This window comes from Bufo bufo, chromosome 6, assembly GCF_905171765.1.
Source record: "Bufo bufo chromosome 6, aBufBuf1.1, whole genome shotgun sequence".
Lineage (NCBI taxonomy): Eukaryota > Metazoa > Chordata > Amphibia > Anura > Bufonidae > Bufo > Bufo bufo.
The window spans coordinates 406998985-407018259 of NC_053394.1; the positions used below are offsets into that span (position 1 = coordinate 406998985).

At 43.3% G+C, this 19275-nt stretch overlaps 1 protein-coding gene and 1 long non-coding RNA gene across 2 annotated transcripts in view; both read right to left on the reverse strand.

Annotated features, from left to right (window-relative positions):
* LOC121004578 overlaps nucleotides 1–19070 on the reverse strand; it is a 32512-nt gene extending 13442 nt beyond the window's left edge. The window contains exon 1 of the long non-coding RNA XR_005779774.1: nucleotides 19016–19070. This is a non-coding gene — a long non-coding RNA (uncharacterized LOC121004578). The remainder of the gene's footprint in view (nucleotides 1–19015) is intronic.
* LOC121004485 (zinc finger protein OZF-like) lies at nucleotides 14–18615 on the reverse strand. Its single transcript, XM_040436733.1, has 4 exons — nucleotides 18501–18615; nucleotides 18323–18417; nucleotides 13583–13685; nucleotides 14–1927 (listed from the first exon to the last, which is right to left on the reverse strand). The coding sequence occupies exons 1-4, from the start codon at nucleotides 18583–18585 to the stop codon at nucleotides 633–635; spliced, it is 1578 nt and encodes a 525-aa protein (XP_040292667.1). The 5' UTR covers nucleotides 18586–18615; the 3' UTR covers nucleotides 14–632.
* Nucleotides 19071–19275: the final 205 nt, after the last annotated feature.

Below are 19275 nucleotides of genomic sequence, written 5' to 3' on the forward strand. Positions count from 1 at the left end.
ATACATTTTAATACTGTAGAGAGACTGATCTCCATACAGTATTAATCCAAAATTTTGAACGAAGTGACTTCGGATGTAGTATCCGAAGCTCACTCATCGCTGCTTCTATATACTTTTCTGGCGGTAGAGGTAAAGCAGACTTCTTTGATGCAGCCATTCTAGCCTTGGCCCATTATAATACTAAACAAACCGTGTTCCAGATAATAATTCACTGCTTGAATAAATGTTCGATATGCCTTATATGATGTTATTTATATGCAATTATAGAATTTAATATGAAATATTCTATTCCAGTGATTGATATAAAAGTGTTAGTAGAATTCCATGTGCATTTAACTGACTTAACCATCATTCAGTGCTGTAAATTGCTTTCCCTTTCTCTTGTATGACTTGTACTTCAATAAAAAATAAATAAATGAGAATGGCTACTACCCTGGGTGAATTTTCTGATTGTCAACAAGAAATGATTTCCAAGTAAAACATCTCCCACATTCTAAACATGAGATGGCTTCTCCCTTGTGTGAATTATTTGACGTTCAAACTACATACAAAACATTCCACACCTTCTGAGCATGAATATGGCTTCTCTCCTGGTCAACAAGGGTTGACTTCTGAGTGAAATATCTCCCACATTATGAACAGGAAAATGGCTTCTCCCTTTTGTGAATTTTCTGATGTCTAACAAGATCTGATTTATGGTTAAAACATTTCCCACATTCTGAACAGGAAAATGGCTTCTCCCCTGTGTGAGTTCTCTGATGTCTAACAAGATCTGATTTGTGATTAAAACATCTTCCACATTCTGAACAGGAAAATGGCTTCTCCCCTGTGTGAATTTTCTGATGTCTAACAACATCTGATTTGTGGTTAAAACATCTCCCACATTCTGAACACGAAAATGGTTTCTCTCCTGTGTGATTTCGTTGATGTACGAGAAGATTGCTTTGGAGGGCAAAGCATTTCCCACATTCTGAGCATGAATATGGCTTCTCCCCTGTGTGAATTCTATGATGTCCAACAAGATCTTTTTTAACAGTGAAACATTTCCCACATTCTGAGCATGAATATGGCTTTTCACCTGTGTGAATTCTCTGATGCTTAGCAAGATCTTTTTTTACAGCAAAAAATTTCCCACATTCTGAACATGAATATGGCTTCTTTCCAGTGTGAGTTCTCTGATGCCCAACAAGATCTTTTTTTATACCAAAACATTTCCCACATTCTGAGCATGAATATGGCTTCTCCCCTGTATGAATTCTCTGATGTCTCACGAGATATTTTTTTACAGCAAAACATTTTTCACATTCTGAACATGAAAATGGCTTCTCACCTGTGTGAATTAGCTCATGTTTAACAAGATCCGATTTATCATTAAAACATTTCCCACAATCTGAACATGAATGTGGCCTCTCCCCTGTGTGGATTCGCTCATGTTTAACACAATCTGATTTATGGTTAAAACATTTACCACATTCTGAACATGAAAATGGTTTCTCCCCTGTGTGAATTCTCTTATGTCTACCAAGATCTGATTTAAGGGCAAAACATTTACCACATTCTGAACATGAAAATGGCTTTTCCCCTGTGTGAATTCTCTGATGTGTAATAAGTTCTGATTCATAGCTAAAATATCTGTTACATTCTAAACATGAAAATGGCTTCTCCCTTATGTGAGCTGTTTGACGTTCACCCCATCTGTGACTTTTATGTGTTACACTCTGTGATGAATCAGAAGATTGAACCTGTTTAAAAGGATCAGATGATATCAGATGAAAAGGATTAGATGATATCAGATGAAAAGGATTAGATGATATCAGATGAAAAGGATCAGATGATATCAGATGAAAAGGATCAGATGTGATATCACAAACATCTACTTTAAAATGTGAAGATAGCAGATGTCTCTCTGAGTTCCTGGTACAGTCATCTGCAAAGAATAAAACACATTTTTTTAAATAAAATTCTACTGATAACTTTTGTATATAAAGAAAAACATTTCTTGCATCCTACCCGTGCTCTCATTCAGCCAATGACTTATTGCTAACTTCCACCATAACCCAAACCTCTCACTACCATCCTCAATACTTCTCCCGAGCTGCACGTGTTCTCTGGAATTCCCTACCCCAATTAACTTAAAAATACATTCACACAACTGTATGCTTTTTGCGGTCCGCAAAACGCAGATCCGCCAAAAATACGGATGATGTCCTTTTGCCATCCGTATTGCATCAGTTTTTTTGCAGATCCATTGCAACAATGCCTATCCTTGTCCGCAAAATGGACAAGAATAGGACATGCTCTATATTTTTTGCGGGGCTACGGAACGGATGTGGACAACACACGGTGTGCTGTGTGCATTTTTTGTGGACCAATTGAAATGAATGTGTCCTTATCCAATCAACAACAAAAATGTAACAGAAACGGAAACGGAAACAAAATACGTTTGTGTGCATGTAGCCTAACTCATAACATCCCCAGTTTTAGGCGCTCCCTAAAAACACATCTTTTTAGGTTAGCCTATTACATCCCCTAATCTAATTCTCATCTATTTACGGCCGCCCACTACTCTCTTCAGCATCATTCTTCTGAACCTGATCCATTGTGAAATATCCACCCCCCATGCACTCAGAAGCACTACAGATATTGGCTGGTGACAGCTAATGCAGCTTTATATCGACCCCTCTATTGTGTTAAGATGGCTGGACCACTGTACAAATCAAGCACTTGTTACCTTCTGTGTAAAGATGAGCTAACCACTTTGTAACAAACTGGGTTCTGTCTGAACTTTGCTAATTTTTGGATGGCAGATGAACCCTAAACCTTTTAGTTTAGGAGGAATCCACTAAAACGGCATGTAGTGCCATTTTAGTGCACAAGTTGGTGGTAAAAAAAAAAAAGAGCACTAGGGAGGAAGAAGGGTTCTCACATGACCCTGAGAAGAAGTGGAGATGGCTTGCCATGATTGGCTTCCAGGCTGATCTAATCAGTGCTGCAGAAAGCAGGGAGGTGCCCTAGCAGAATGAGCAGATCATCATTCTGTGCTGGACTATGAATGAGGGTGGTTCAGTCGTACAGTGTCTACCAGAAAAACTATTTTAGGGAGTCAGGGACAGTGAAAAATCAATCAAACTTGTATTCAACTGCCAGGAACAGTGAAAGGAAAGGCTAGAATTACAATGAAGAAGAATTGTGTGTATAAAATAGGGACAAGCAGGGACGCCGTCAGCCAGGGAGTGAGAAGTGAGGAGCTGAGGCCGCTGTGCCTCCTAGCAGAACTGCAGCAAACCTCAAAAGCAGCTACCTGCAAGGACATCTTCTCATCCCCTAACCCCCCCCCCCCCCCCCATTTTCGCAGAAATCCTATTTTTTTTTTTGGGGGGGGGGGGGGGGGGGGGTGAATAAGCTAAAACTGTAGCATAGCATATAGAATACTAGTCATTTTTTTGTTTGAAAAACCGTATAAATCGGTGATTGAAAATGTAATATTAGGGCTACATCCATTTATTATCTCCACACAGTTCCACATTTATTTTTATTTTTTGGGGATGGTGGGGGGATTATTGAATCTAATTAAACCAACATATAGGGGGATCAGTACACCAATACACTGGGTAGGGCAACAATTTGCCTTAATCGTCCCTCTCCATTTATTGTATGTCTATACAGTTGGAATTTTATTTTTGGGACTTGTTCAATTTAATTAAAACATATACAGTGGGGGAAATAATTATTTGACCCCTCACTGATTTTGTAAGTTTGTCCAATGACAAAGAAATGAAAAGTCTCAGAACAGTATCATTTCAATGGTAGGTTTATTGTAACAGTGGCAGATAGCACATCAAAAGGAAAATCGAAAAAATAACTTTAAATAAAAGATAGCAACTGATTTGCATTTCATTGAGTGAAATAAGTATTTGAACCCCTACCAACCATTAAGAGTTCTGGCTCCCACAGAGTGGTTAGACACTTCTACTCAATTAGTCACCCTCATTAAGGACACCTGTCTTAACTAGTCACCTGTATAAAAGACACCTGTCCACAGAATCAATCAATCAAGCAGACTCCAAACTCTCCAACATGGGAAAGACCAAAGAGCTGTCCAAGGATGTCAGAGACAAAATTGTAGACCTGCACAAGGCTGGAATGGGCTACAAAACCATTAGCAAGAAGCTGGGAGAGAAGGTGACAACTGTTGGTGCGATTGTTCGAAAATGGAAGGAGCACAAAATGACCATCAATCGACCTCGCTCTGGGGCTCCACGCAAGATCTCACCTCGTGGGGTGTCAATGGTTCTGAGAAAGGTGAAAAAGCATCCTAGAACTACACGGGAGGAGTTAGTTAATGACCTCAAATTAGCAGGGACCACAGTCACCAAGAAAACCATTGGAAACACATTACACCGCAATGGATTAAAATCCTGCAGGGCTCGCAAGGTCCCCCTGCTCAGGAAGGCACATGTGCAGGCCCGTCTGAAGTTTGCCAATGAACACCTGAATGATTCAGAGAGTGACTGGGAGAAGGTGCTGTGGTCTGATGAGACCAAAATAGAGCTCTTTGGCATTAACTCAACTCGCTGTGTTTGGAGGAAGAAAAATGCTGCCTATGACCCCCAAAACACCGTCCCCACCGTCAAGCATGGGGGTGGAAACATTTTGCTTTGGGGGTGTTTTTCTGCTAAGGGCACAGGACAACTTATTCGCATAAACGGGAAAATGGACGGAGCCATGTATCGTGAAATCCTGAGCGACAACCTCCTTCCCTCTGCCAGGAAACTGAAAATGGGTCGTGGATGGGTGTTCCAGCACGACAATGACCCAAAACATACAGCAAAGGCAACAAAGGAGTGGCTCAAGAAGAAGCACATTAAGGTCATGGAGTGGCCTAGTCAGTCTCCGGACCTTAATCCAATCGAAAACCTATGGAGGGAGCTCAAGCTCAGAGTTGCACAGAGACAGCCTCGAAACCTTAGGGATTTAGAGATGATCTGCAAAGAGGAGTGGACCAACATTCCTCCTAAAATGTGCGCAAACTTGGTCATCAATTACAAGAAACGTTTGACCTCTGTGCTTGCAAACAAGGGTTTTTCCACCAAGTATTAAGTCTTTTTTTGTTAGAGGGTTCAAATACTTATTTCACTCAATGAAATGCAAATCAGTTGCTATCTTTTATTTAAAGTTATTTTTTCGATTTTCCTTTTGATGTGCTATCTGCCACTGTTACAATAAACCTACCATTGAAATGATACTGTTCTGAGACTTTTCATTTCTTTGTCATTGGACAAACTTACAAAATCAGTGAGGGGTCAAATAATTATTTCCTCCACTGTAGGTGGTCAGTACACCGATACACAGGGAAGTGCAACAGTTTACATGTGAGTGTTAACTTTAAATTAAAAGTCAGGCCTCAGTTGTCCATTTGCATTTACTGTATATCCAGATTCCACTTGGTTGTAATTTAATTTTTATGGGGCAGGGGTGTGGAATCCCTATCGCCCGACGCCCGGGACATGCAGTTCCGGGCGCCGGGCAAGTACAGGGTGGGCCATTTATATGGATACACCTTAATAAAATGGGAATGTTTGGTGATATTAACTTCCTGTTTGTGGCACATTAGTATATGTGAGGGGGGAAACTTTTCAAGATGGGTGGTGACCATGGCGGCCATTTTGAAGTCGGCCATTTTGAATCCAACTTTTGTTTTTTCAATAGGAAGAGGGTCATTTGACACATCAAACTTATTGGGAATTTCACAAGAAAAACAATGGTGTGCTTGGTTTTAATGTAACTTTATTCTTTCATGAGTTATTTACAAGTTTCTGACCACTTATAAAATGTGTTCAATGTGCTTCCCATTGTGTTGGATTGTCAATGCAACCCTCTTCTCCCACTCTTCACACACTGATAGCAACACCGCAGGAGAAATGCTAGCACAGGCTTCCAGTATCCGTAGTGTCAGGTGCTGCACATCTCGTATCATCTGAAGGCAATCGTCTATGCTGTGAAGATACGAGATGTGCAGCACCTGACACTACGGATACTGGAAGCCTGTGCTAGCATTTCTCCTGCGGTGTTGCTATCAGTGTGTGAAGAGTGGGAGAAGAGGGTTGCATTGACAATCCAACACAATGGGCAGCACATTGAACACATTTTATAAGTGGTCAGAAACTTGTAAATAACTCATGAAAGAATAAAGTTACGTTAAAACCAAGCACACCATTGTTTTTCTTGGGAAATTCCCAATAAGTTTGATGTGTCAAATGACCCTCTTCCTATTGGAAAAACAAAAGTTGGATTCAAAATGGCCGACTTCAAAATGGCCACCATGGTCACCACCCATCTTGAAAAGTTTCTCCCCTCACATATACTAATGTGCCACAAACAGGAAGTTAATATCACCAACCATTCCCATTTTATTAAGGTGTATCCATATAAATGGCCCACCCTGTAGTTTGAACAGTTGTTTAGCCCTGTGCGGGCAAGTAGCAGGGACATGTCGGTTGGGCAGTAATAGGAGCGGTCATATGCTAGCCGCGAGCTGACCGCTCCTACATCTATGTCAGCCTGCCCCTGCATCGTGCATATGAGTACCGTACATATCACTTCCTGCAGGCGGCCCCCGCTCCTCCCGGCTCCTGTATCGAAGTCTCCGCCCACCTGCCAGCACAGGAGCGCACAATAAGTCAGCAAACCGTCTCCAGAGACTGAGTAATTGCAGGCCAAGATGGGAGAAGAGGAGTGAGAGACCCCACGGCCCCCTGCAGATGAGCGTTCCTCCCGGAGCCTGTCCACATCGCAGCTCCCGGCCTGACCTGCAAGCGCTGACTGGGGTCACATAACATTATACTGATTTATGATGCTATGTAACAGCATTATGTCAGTGTTATCCAATACATTCCAGAACTGTATGGGTTACATAGCATCATAAATCAGTATAATGCTATGTGACCCCAGTCAGCGCTTGCAGGTCAGGCCGGGAGCTGCGATGTGGACAGGCTCCGGGAGGAACGCTCATCTGCAGGGGTGTCAGAAATAAAGGTTGTGCTGTCTGTCTTCTGAGGCTCTGGCCCTGCCTGCAATCTGCACTGCACGTGGCACTTGATAAACTATAATGTCTCCCTGTTGCCCCCATACAGTATAACGTCTCCTTGTGGCCCCCATACAGTATAACATCACCTTGGGGCTGCCCACATACAGTATAACGTCTCCTTGTGCCCCCATACAGTATAACGTCACCTTGGGGCTGCCCTAGTGCCCCATACAGTATAACGTCACCAAGCGGCTGCCCCCGCACAGTATAACGTCACCCTGTGGCCCCTGCCCCATACAGTATAACGTCACCCCGTGGCCCCCGCCCCCATACAATACAACGTCTCCCTGTGGCCCCCGCCCCCATACAATACAACGTCTCCCTGTGGCCCCCGCCCCCCATACAGTATAACTTTAGTATAAGTTCAGGACAAGTAGATGGTCATGAGGGACAAGTAGATTGAGCCCCCACTTTAGTCCTTCGACAAGTAGTTTTTTTTATTTATTTCCACACCCCTGTGGGGGTAAGGGGGTTTAATTTAATTAAACCAGCATATAGGTGATTAGTAAAGTACACCAACACACAAGGTAGTGCACCAAATTATCTCTTTGGGTTGTGGTCCAGCTGCTGACTAACTAGCACATTAGCTCCCCTATAAATACCTGCTTTTTTTCTCTCATTCCTTGCCTGATCAACACATGTCCTGCTAAGTTCTGCTAGTCTGTTATATCTTGCTATCTGAGCTATAATCCGTCTACTTGTCTTTATACTGATAGTTTCCTTCCTGGACTTTGACCTCTGTGTGTTCCAGTCCATGAGTTAGCCCGATTCCTCTGGTGCTCTGCTCCGGAGTTCCTGATCCTCGTGGGTCAGCAGTGTACCAATCCTTGGTTAGTACATTGGATCCACATTCACAGATTGTAACAGTTTAATCAGACCATGGATCCTGCTGATTCTCCATGGATGAGTTTACCTGAGCTTTGCCAGGAGATCGCTCAACAGCATGGCCATCACAACCAACTGCTGAATTTTGTGCATGGTGTGTCTATCCATATGAACACCTTAACCACTGCCGTATCCACAGCTGCCTCTGGAGGTTCTATTTAACATCTGTTGCCGCCTCCATGCTATGAGTAATTCTAAGATGTGTTGTGGATTCATTAACCAGTGTACCATTTATTTTGAGCTGCAGCCACATCTTTTTTCTTCAGACCGGACATACTGTAGGTGACCTTTATAATTTTGCTTCTGTCTGGCTAGGTCCTCACCTGTACTAATTCGTTATGGGAGAGTGGTTAACCTGTGACAAGTCATCTGCAAGAGTTTCTAACCATCTTCTGCAGAGTCTTTGGTGAACCAGGAAGTACCTTTTCTGCCTCTTGACCAGGGAATACAGTTTCACACTCCTCTGACTTGGCCTGGAACAATGAAGCTCTTATGGAAGCTTTCTGAGAGGGCCTGTTAGCTCGTATTAAGGATCAACTGGCAGGTAGTGATATTCCAACTACTCTGCAGAGTTTAATTGAAGAGAGTCTCTTCAATTGGCGCCAACATTCCAGAGACCTTTCACTCTTCCGTCTTCTACTCTAGGAGCCCATGCAAGTGGATTTCCTCAAATTGTCTGAAGAGGGGCGTCGAGGCAGGTGCCCCAGTGACCTCTGTCTGTATTGTGGTACAATGGGATATGACATCTCCAATTGTCCTCGCATGGTGGGACTTCGGAGTCTAGGGAGATGGTCCTGGGTGAAGACCAGCTCTCTCCAAAGTTGAATGTCAGTATCTCTGTCCTACAATTGTACCCAGTTTGCCATCCTGGCAGTCATAGATTATGGCTTGGCAAGAAGCTACCTACATGAAGGCCTTGGTGAACCAGTACTGTATATCCGTCCACGCATAAAGAAGCCCTTGGTGGTGACCTGCATCAATGGAGGCACCTTCTGAAACCATCTAGTACGTCACTGAGTCCTTGGAGCGTCAAGTGGGCGTGTCCCATTCTGAGAGAATTTTCCTGTATATTCTGACCATGTATACCTGCCGACTTCTGCTGGGACTGTCTATACAATCTGGTTCTCAACTGGAACGCTAAGCAGATTCTTCACTGGGGTTCTGCTTGTTGTTCCTGACCCCTAACTACAATGCAGACTGTCAGAAAGCCACCTGTACCACAACATCTGCAAGATTCACCTCCTACATATGTTTGTTGTAGAGATGTCTTCATCAAGAAGAGGGCAGGAGTCCTGTTAGCATTTCTTAGTCAAGTCATCTTCCATTTGTGTCTAAAGCCCAAACTATGTCTGAACATGTCTCGATGAAGGGTGTTCTGAAAAAATCTGTTCGGTGTATAGTGCCTCCCTTGGCTGGAGTACCAGTGGCTGCCAAAAAAAAATTGGGGATTCGGCCTGTGGCTAAGCCTTCAGCACGTATGAACACAGTTGCTCTACCAGTTTGTTGTAACCAGTACTGTGGGAGGGAGGCACACTTGCCGAGCTGGTGCAGTGTGTATAATGAATGTGAGTGGCCTCCAGTATTAAAGATGGCAAGAGTATCACAGAGTAATAGCAGCACTTGCGTCATACTGAAGGAAGGAGTGGTATGGGTGCAGTGTAAGAGATAGGTATTGGGCATGAATTTATGAAAGGCCATTGGACATAGATTTTGAATTGCATCAAGTTGCTATGGTGTCCATGATGCTGGGTGTTGGGAATATATGTAATACTCAGACAGAACCATAGTTATTATCTAACGAGGATGTGTATGGTATATCCAAAAATATATTTATATTATAATTACATCTTACATAGAAAGTCAGGATTGTGCACATACTGTTGCTCAATCCTGGATATCTTCCATAATTGTCAGACCTTTTCATATATTTTCATATGCTGTAATTTAGGCTGGTATATTCCTTCGACATGTCGTCAACCTTTTACTTTAGCATTTTTTTCTCAAAGGGGTTTTGCAGGCTTTTAATATTGATGACCTATCCTTTGCGGATGTCCGACACCCCCACTGATCAGCTGTATGAAGAGAAGGCATGCACCGTGCGCATGTGTGGTCCCCTGACTCTCTTCCTGCTTGTCATAGACATGGCGGCAGCGACCAGGAAGAAAGACTGGGAATGGCACGCACGGCACATACCATCTCTTCATACAGCTGATCGGCGTGGGTGCCAGGTGTCGGACTCCCACCGATCTGATATTGATGACCTATCCTGAGCCTGGAAAACCCCTTTAATTTATAATCTTCAATATGCTCACTCCATATCTCATGTAGCAGAACTTGTACTTTACTATACTCATACCTGATCTCTACAGGGTGGCCCACGAAAAAGTGGCCCGTCTCCAGCAATAGTATGACAAGATGAATGTGGATTTTTTTTTTTTTTTTTTATTACCCACAAGTCACAAAAGATGCTGAAAGTGGACAAGTCTGGGGAACGTGAAGGCCATAACCCCTTGCTCACAGTTCGTTCCTTCGTAAAGAGTTCACAAACCCATGTCATTTAGTCCCGCGAGGTGCGGCAGGCTGCCCCATTTTTATTTCTGGTGTTAGTTGGTTGTAAAACTGTTCAAAGATGTCCAGGTGAATTGCATTATTCCCAGTCGATTTGAACTGGGGCCCACTATTCGTGTTCCTGACACTGCACGCCAAACGCCAAGTCAAATGAGGATTTTCAGCAGACCAGTACCTCTTATTGTGGAATATTACATGACTAATAAATGAAACCAAGCGTTGTCCATCATGAAGTACAGCAATCGGTCCGTCAGCAATCATAGTCAGCAGCCAAGTCCAGTAATTTAGGCGTTTAGTTTTGTTGGACTCTTTCAGTTCCTGCACACGCATTATTCGGTAAATCTTCAGGTTCAGTGATTTCAGCGCTCGCTGATACACCAATTTGCAGAGACAATCTTTGAGTTGATTTTTGGGAGCTACTTGCACTTTCATGCACAACCTCAGCCCTCCTGATCAATGGAGGCCTTGGTTTCTTCATGTTTGATGCCATTTCCAAACCAGACTCTGAATACAACATGTCGCTGGTGGTTTTGTTCCTGGAAACTTGTCGGCAAAGGTCTCTTGCGTTTCCTCAATCGATCTGCTTCGTGAATAGCCTTCCGCAATCACTATTCGCAGTTCCAGGGAGAACACCGTCTTTCTGACACAATACGCCACTTTTATCAAACTGAATAATAAACCAGACTTAGTTGCCCATAGCAACCAATCAGAGCTCAGCTTTCAGTTCCTACAGGGCTCTGAAAAAATGAAAACAGAGTTCTGATTGGTTGCTATAGACAACTAAGACAGATTTACTATAAGGCAGTTTGATTTGGAGGTATTGGAGGTGGGCTACTTTTTTTGTGGGCCACCATGTATTTTCCCCACGGCAACATTTTGAAAAAGATCCGTGAGGGACCGGAATTTCGGAGTTGACGTGATGCCGTGCAAGAACTACCTAATATATCTTGTGGTGATTGACCACCGGAAGTGTAATTGATACTACACCTTTCACGTTTGTTGCACTTTTGTTCTTTTTGCTTTACATTCAATAAATCACAAGCTTGGCATTTGAACCTTGCAGTGTGCATGGAATATATAACTGCATTATATGTCACAGGAAAAGTCCACACTGCCCAAAGACTTCGTAAAAGACAGTAAACAGGATTCAAGCCGAGCACGAGGGACCCAAGTAAACGTGTTCTGCACAATGAGCAGGCGCATGGTCTACCGTCCCTTCCTTTTTTTCCCGAGGATATGTTAAAGAAATGGCTTTTTCCAGATAGATAAAGATTTTCCTAAAGTAGTCTATCAGCAGGGTGGTGCTACTCCTCATTTCTAGTTGGATGTTCCATGATACCTGAATGAACTGGAACGTTCTACTGGAAAATTAAATCGTCCGTGTCGCAATAAACGATTCACAAATGTTGTGCAGTACTACAAAATCACCAAATCTGACACCCTGAGACTTCATTCTCTGGGCAACATCAAGAACTCAGTGTCTCTCTCCCCCACACCCTTCCTCCCCCCTCCAGCCACAAGATCTGAAAGACCTGAGATGACATATCGCTGAAAAAGTGTGTAGTCCATATGTGAGGACATGCTGCCGCGTGCCTGGACAGAACATGTCACCAACGCAGTGCAAAACGAACATTTGTAGTGTAAAGTAAAGATAAAACTTGGATAGTATGTATTTTCATGTTAATATTAATATCAATAAAAAAAAAAACACAAAGTCCATTAACAAAATCTAAATCAAATCAATATTTAGTGTGAACACACTCTGCCATCGAAACAGCAAAAATTAAACTAGGTACAGTACATATCGGAAAGGAGGCCAACCACATATTTTCTGTGGATGAAGGCTTGCTCAGATCCTTCTGTCCCTTCATGTAATCCCAGATAGACTCAAAGTTGCGATTAGGTCTCTGTGGGGGCCATTTCATCACTTCCAGGTCTCCTTGCTCTTCTTGATGCTGACAATAATTCTTAATGGAATTGGCTGTATGTTTGGAGTCTTTAATCTGCTGCAGAATCATCTCTCTCAGGCAAAGATTTCATACTAGAGTGTGGTTTCAATATGTGCTGTTCAAGCTCTGACAACGTTAAGGACCATAGAAGTGTAGCAGATGAAAGACATCATGCTTACTTCCCTTCGAAACCAAAAGATGTCCAGCAGTGCCATCTGCCCGAAACTGGCAGTGGGACCCAGGATCACCCACCTACTCTTTGGAGAAGTCTTGCCAGAAGTGGTCTTCATGGAAGAATTGCCACAAAAAAGCCATTCCTTTTGACTGAATAACGAGGCCAAGTGACTCAACTATGCCCAAAAACATACAAATTAGAGTGCAAAAAAATGGCAGCTGGTGCTCTGGACTGAATAGTCAAAATGTAAAATAGACGGCAGTTTTGTCAGAAGGCAGTTTGCTTGCAGGAGGGGAGGAGAGCGGAATAATGAGTGTTTGCAGGCAACAGAGAAGCATGGTAGATATTCCCTGCAAATTTGGGGCTGCACTTCAGGAAACAGAGTTGGGGATTTGGACAGGATTAATGGTGTCCTCAATGCTGAGAAATAGAGGTAGATACTTATCAATCAAGCAATACCATAAGGAACCATAACTCTTTGCAGAGTTCCTTCAAAAACTGTGTGCCGCATCGTATTCATGCTACTTTGAAGGGAAAGTTTGATATTGATTTGATTTAGATTTTGTTTATTCACTTTGCATTTTGGCAACTGATAAAAATAAACTACTACTTTTGAAAGAATTCTTACTTTGCAGCATTGTTTCCACACCTGCCTAAAAACACTGCACAGACACTGCGCCAACCCACCCTCAGCTCCACACACAATGACGTTCTGCACAGTCACCTCCCTGCCTGCTTCCCAGGCAATGTCCAGCATATGTTATCATCTATAACGTTATCACATTTTTATCCATATTTTGTAGTACTTCTGGTGAATATACAGTCGAAAGATTGACAGAACTTAAAGCATTCAACATGAATTTGTATCATTCAGTGATCTACGAGTCTTCTCTGCTTTACTTAGTGGTCACTACTCACCTGGGCAGTTATCTGTAGGAATGTCCTCTGTACTCTGCTCATCACCCCTCACATATGTCTCTGTAACATATATAATGTTCAGATCTTCTCCTGGATTCAGAAGCTGTGAAACAAATATTGTAGAAGTCATCAGACATCGGAGAAGTCGTGTGAAAGGTTTTATATGACCGGAGAAGATCAGTAATTAGAATGAGGATCAAAAATGACCGGACAGCAGGAGTTATCTGACCCAAGTATCTGCAGGTCTCCTGTATAAATCCAATCTGATTGCTTCGTTATTCCAACCATAAGTTTGCAATGCAGGGAGAGTAGCCCTTATATGCCATCCACATGTTTAAATTGTGTGTATTTAACATTACATAGTTTGTGAACCTGTTGGCCCTGCTGGCCACCCTGTATATACAGAGGGGGTGCCAGACCATGTCAATACCACAGGAGGTCATGGGCTCAGGCCAACTCAGAACCTGGCGGTGATGACTATTGTTGAGCGAACTTCTGTTTTCAAGTTCGGCATACAAGGTTCAGGTTATCTAAGAATTCGGTTATGGTTTCAGATACCACGGACCATAAGTTATAGTCCGTGGTAACGGAATCCATAACAGAATTCTTAGATAACCCGAATCATGTACGCCGAACTTGAAAACAGAAGTTCGCTCAACACTAGTGATGAGCACTGTGACACTGAGGGTTGCTCGAGAACACTGTTTAGGACAGGCCAGGTGAATGATAAAAAGGCAGAGCTCGATGCCGGTGGTAGTGTTTGAGGTCAGACCACGTGAGGTGTCTGAGGAGCTCTTTCAGAGCATGTTAGGCCTGTTTCACACTTGCGTTGTGGCTTTCCGGTATTGAGATCCGTGAGCGGATCTGAAAACCGTGACGAAACGGATCAGTTTTGTCTCTATTCATTGTTAATGGGGACAATACTGATCAGGGTGCATTTCGTTCCATTTTCATACCGGATGCGTTTTTTTCAATTTAGATTTAATACAACCAGATCCGGCTGAAATAGATGCATCCGGATGTATTAAATGGCACGTGTGGTGAAACCAACTTCGCCACTGTGTTTTGGAGGGGCCTGGCTACTAGCCTCTTGCCCCAGGATTATGGCCCATACTATCTTTGAAGGAGAAGACAGACCGGCCGCACAGCTTAAACCTGTGGAACTGTTTTAGGCAGGAAAGTCATGCTTGCGGCCGGCCAAATGTGACTTCCATGGAATTCGGGAACCCCTGCTCGGATCTGGGTGATTTTTGGATATGTTGTTCACCCAGATCAGAGCTATCCATGGATGTATACATTATGGGGATGTGTGGGGTTTTGAGGTGTTTTCTGTGTTTTGGGAAAAATGTGTGTTTTATGTCTGTGAGTGATTAAGTTAGTCCATTATGTTTGGTAATTGTATTTTGTGGATTGCGTCTCAGACAATGCTCATTGTGTTAGTTAATTGCGTCTCAGACAATGCTCATTGTATTTTGTTTATTGCGTTACAGACAGAGGGAAGGGGATTTTGTGTACAATTGCTGGGAAGGTTTGAATACTGTAAATACATGTGATTGGCTGTTTTTACAAAACCCTGTGGGTGGTAACCTTGTTGGAAGATGTGTATAAATCAATGCTTGTGTTAAAATAAAGAGAGTTCCTGTTTTTATACCTTCATGAAGTTTTGGCTCATGTTTGGGGAATGGGATAACTACTACACTCTTGGGGATTGCTATATCACAATACTCCCCTGAGTATAAGCTCTTGTAAGAGCTTGTTCATGGTTCCTGCTCTCTGTATTTAGGAGAGGTTCACCCACTGAAGCCTGGAGCCTTGTCGTAGGTCCAGGGTGGGTAGGAGACGGCGAGACCTCCACCAAGCTTCGGCGGTTCGTGGGGTCTGCAGTGCTGACGGTGTCAAGTGGAGTGCTTGGAGTCCTCTGGAAGCACTAGGAGCCACTATCAACGGAGGTACCCGGTCGGGGTGCTAGGCGTTCCGTTACAGCACGGATCCGTTTAATTCTGGTTTTGAGATACTCTGCCGGATCTCAAAAGCGGAATTAACAGCGCAAGTGTGAAACAGGCTTTAGTGTAGCAGGCCAGAGGAAAGGCCACTATGGAGTGCGCCTGTGGGCTGTAGCCCGAGTAGAGTGGAGCAGTGTTCTAGTAAAGCAGTCATGAGACTACTGTTTGGCTAGAGGACTAAGACCAGAAGGTCCTGAGTGCCTGAGGGGTGCTTCACAGTCTTGAGTGATGACTAGTGTTGAGCGAACTTGTGTGTTAAGTTCGGCGTCTAAAGTTCGGGTTCGGGTTATCGAAGTATCCAGTTATGGATTCTGCTACCACGGACCATAACGGAATTTAGAATCCATAACGGGATACTTCGATAACCTGAACTCGAACTTTAGACGCTGAACTTAAAACACAAGTTCGCTCAACACTAGTGATGACCCTGACAAAGATGGCAGAGAATGGCGAGAGAGAAGCTGTTATAGTTTGGGAGCAATTGCCGGGTCAGATTGGGCTGTGGAAGTGTTAGCCCTAATCCAGAAAGAGTGACCAGCGGGTTGTGGGAGAAAGTCCTAGTGAAAAAACCTTGCTCATCCAAGTCCTGCAGAGTATTGGCTGCTGTGCTCAACAGAGACAATGATAAGCGCAAGGATAGAGAGACATCCCTCCTCCTGTGCAAAATGAAGGGTTACATGTTCTCCTGTATACTACAAGGAAAGGTGCTGCTGATATTGCTGGTAAATAAACACTTCAGCAATAATATGTTTTCCTATATAGTGCAGTGTAGACTGTTATTAAAATGTAGAGGCCACTGTGTATGCCTAGCTCGTATATGTTTTAGATGATGTGACATTTAATCTGATATGGCTCTACTAATGCATCCTACATTTCCCATCATGCCTCTGAAAAGACAAAGTGATCAGAATGACATCACACTACACTTACCTAAGAGCACCAAGTGTTAGAACTGATGTCTAACTGAAACTGCAGAGGGTTAGTATATTCCTATGTGATGCAGCTTCAGCCTGTCTCCCCTGTCTCCTGCTTGTGATAGGTTTGTCCCTGATTTCTGTCACATGCAGGTGGAAGAGAAGAGCAGTGTGAAGCTGTATCTCATAGAAATGCACTGCTGATTCTTCTAGCCACCACTAACCTCCAGGACATGGCTGCTGCAAAACACTTTCGAAAGGGCAATCGAGTGAGTGCTTGGCCTGATGATGTGCAACTCCAATGCCTCATTCGCACAGTCAGTGCTTTCCATCAGCAACTGGAAACCAGGGGCGGCTTTTTTATTTATACCTGGTCTCTGTGTAGCCTCCATTCCTGGTTTTGGCTCACAATCACTGACGTGTGAATAAGGTCTCTATAGACGCTGGTTGGCCTCTGGAACTCAGGCACCAAAGCACTGGTGAGTTAGAATTATATGTGCTGATGAAAATAATCCTACATAGCTTTTCTAATAATCAACTGCCAATATTATATTATACTGTACGCAAGCTCATATGTAAAATTTGAAGAACATGGGAGAACGCCCAAATGGCAGGTGGCCAGGAAAATGTCTTAAAAGCCCCTTGGTTCTGACAAGAAGCCAGACTTACTTGACCATCCTCTCTGGCCGGGGATCTCCATGTAGCATACCTCTACTTATTTCTATTTTCTACCCTTAATCTCTTTTACTGTCCACGTAAATTTCTTATACTCAATAAACTCTCTAATTTAGGGTTCACACATACAAAATATTTTTAGTTTGCGTCCGATCTGCATTTTTTGCGGGTTGGTTGCGGACTCATTCACTTCAATGGGTCTGCAAAAGATGCAGACAGCACTCTGTCCGCGTCTGTATGTCCATTCCGTGGAATCCGCAAAAATATAGAACATGCCCTATCCTTGGCCGCCTTATGTACAAGTATAGGACTATTCTACTATGGCCCAGACGTTCAGTTCCACAAAATGTGGAACGCACACGGTCGGTATCCGTGTTTTTTGTAGATCCACAATTAGTGGACCGCAAAAACTGCTACACACGGCTGTGTGCATGAACCCTTTAAATGCTGCTCTCTACAATATTTGAAGACATTCCAGAAGCACTAGACTACTTTATCATATAGAAAAATTGTCGCAGTTGTTCCTTAAAGATACTTATCCCATTACGAAGGACCTGGACTGGAACTATGTTGATTACCTGGTGTCTTTCGGCCATCCTCTAATGTACACTATAGTGCATGTTTGCAGCTATGGGCAGTTCTGCAAGTCATGGAAAGATGTGTAGCATCAGCCACAAAGAACCATGAATGCACACAGTAGCAATCTCTCAGTGAATGGTGCAACCCTATGTGAAGTTCAGGGCAGGCTATGCCAAGGGGTGGTCTCCTAGAGACCTATAGATGCCTTGTAACATAGACAGACAATTTATTATAAGCTGACAATTTGAGCACAACTGTGCTGGTTGACCAATTGTAGCATTGTATGGTCCCAATAAGGACCACTCAGAAGACTGTTGTGCCATTCCTCTACAACCACAAAAGGTCTGCAGCTATTCATAGAGGAGCCCATCTTAAAAGTCTCCATAGACAGAAAATACTGAGAAGATCCAGACATCATGTAATGTCTATGATCAGCTGCCATCTCCACCTTTCTCATGATACAAGGATAAAACATATAATACTGGTAAAAAAAACAAGACCGAACACAAGATCTTCACAGCCTTCTACAGATCATAGGGGACATTTCATGAGACCTTATCTCAATCTACCTGATCATCCTGTGGGACATTGTGATGTTCTTCCGAACCATCCTGTAGAAGAAGCGGACTGGGACATCTCTCCAGTGTTATTCTCTCTTTCTTAACTGTAGGAAACACATCCAGTGACTGAATTCATTCCTTACATACAGATAATGAGAGGACGTGTGGATTTAGTCATGTCAATTACCTGCTGGTGTAAGGGGCAACTGATCCTCCATCATGATGTCCTTGTACAGATCCTTGTGTCCTTCTAAATACTCCCACTCCTCCATGGAGAAATAGACGGTGACGTCCTGACACCTTATAGGAACCTGACAACACAATGATACAGTCATCACCCAGATCCCTTCATAGCGTTCCTGTATAATGTCCCAGCATTCCCAGCAGTGTCACCTCTCCAGTCAGCTGCTCAATCATCTTGTTGGTGAGTTCTAGGATCTTCTCTCTATTGATTTCCTCATGTATCAGGAGGTGAGGTGGAGGCCCCATGATTGGGCTCAGGGTTCTTCCCCATCCTTCAGACACAGGGTCCTGACAGCGCTCACTAGAGGTCTTCTTCACTACTGTGTAGTCCTGGTTATGGAGAGACACAGTAATAAATATCACTCCATACATCTCCAGAGTCCCTCACCTCTCCAGTCATGTCCATCTGTTAGTAACATAGATAAGATGATGTAATGTGACATCATCAGAATCTCTCACCTCTCCAGTAAGCCGGAAGAGGATCTCTAGGGTGAGATTTATTATACTCTCCGCCATCTTGTCCCTGTCCCTATCCATCCTTGACCGGTCAATCAGGAGAAGGATCTTATATAGAAGATATCCACTGAGCGGATCCTATATTGTAGGAACCTGAAAGGAGAGAAGATGAGACGATGAAAAATCATAGAAAATATCATGTAAAATACAATTACTGGAAATAATAAGAGGAGACATCGGAGGAGATAATAAAGTGTAGATGT

What these genes read in the sequence shown, in the direction of transcription:
- LOC121004485 (XM_040436733.1), bottom strand. Translation starts at nt 18,585, where the DNA reads ATGGAGGAGTGGGAGTATTTAGAAGGACACAAGGATCTGTACAAGGAC. An exon ending in ATGTCCCACAGGATGATCAG is followed by an intron (nt 13,686 to 18,322) that starts GTAGATTGAGAT and finishes TTTGTTTCACAG; the next exon opens with CTTCTGAATCCAGGAGAAGA. An exon ending in TCCTACAGATAACTGCCCAG is followed by an intron (nt 1,928 to 13,582) that starts GTGAGTAGTGAC and finishes TATTCTTTGCAG; the next exon opens with ATGACTGTACCAGGAACTCA.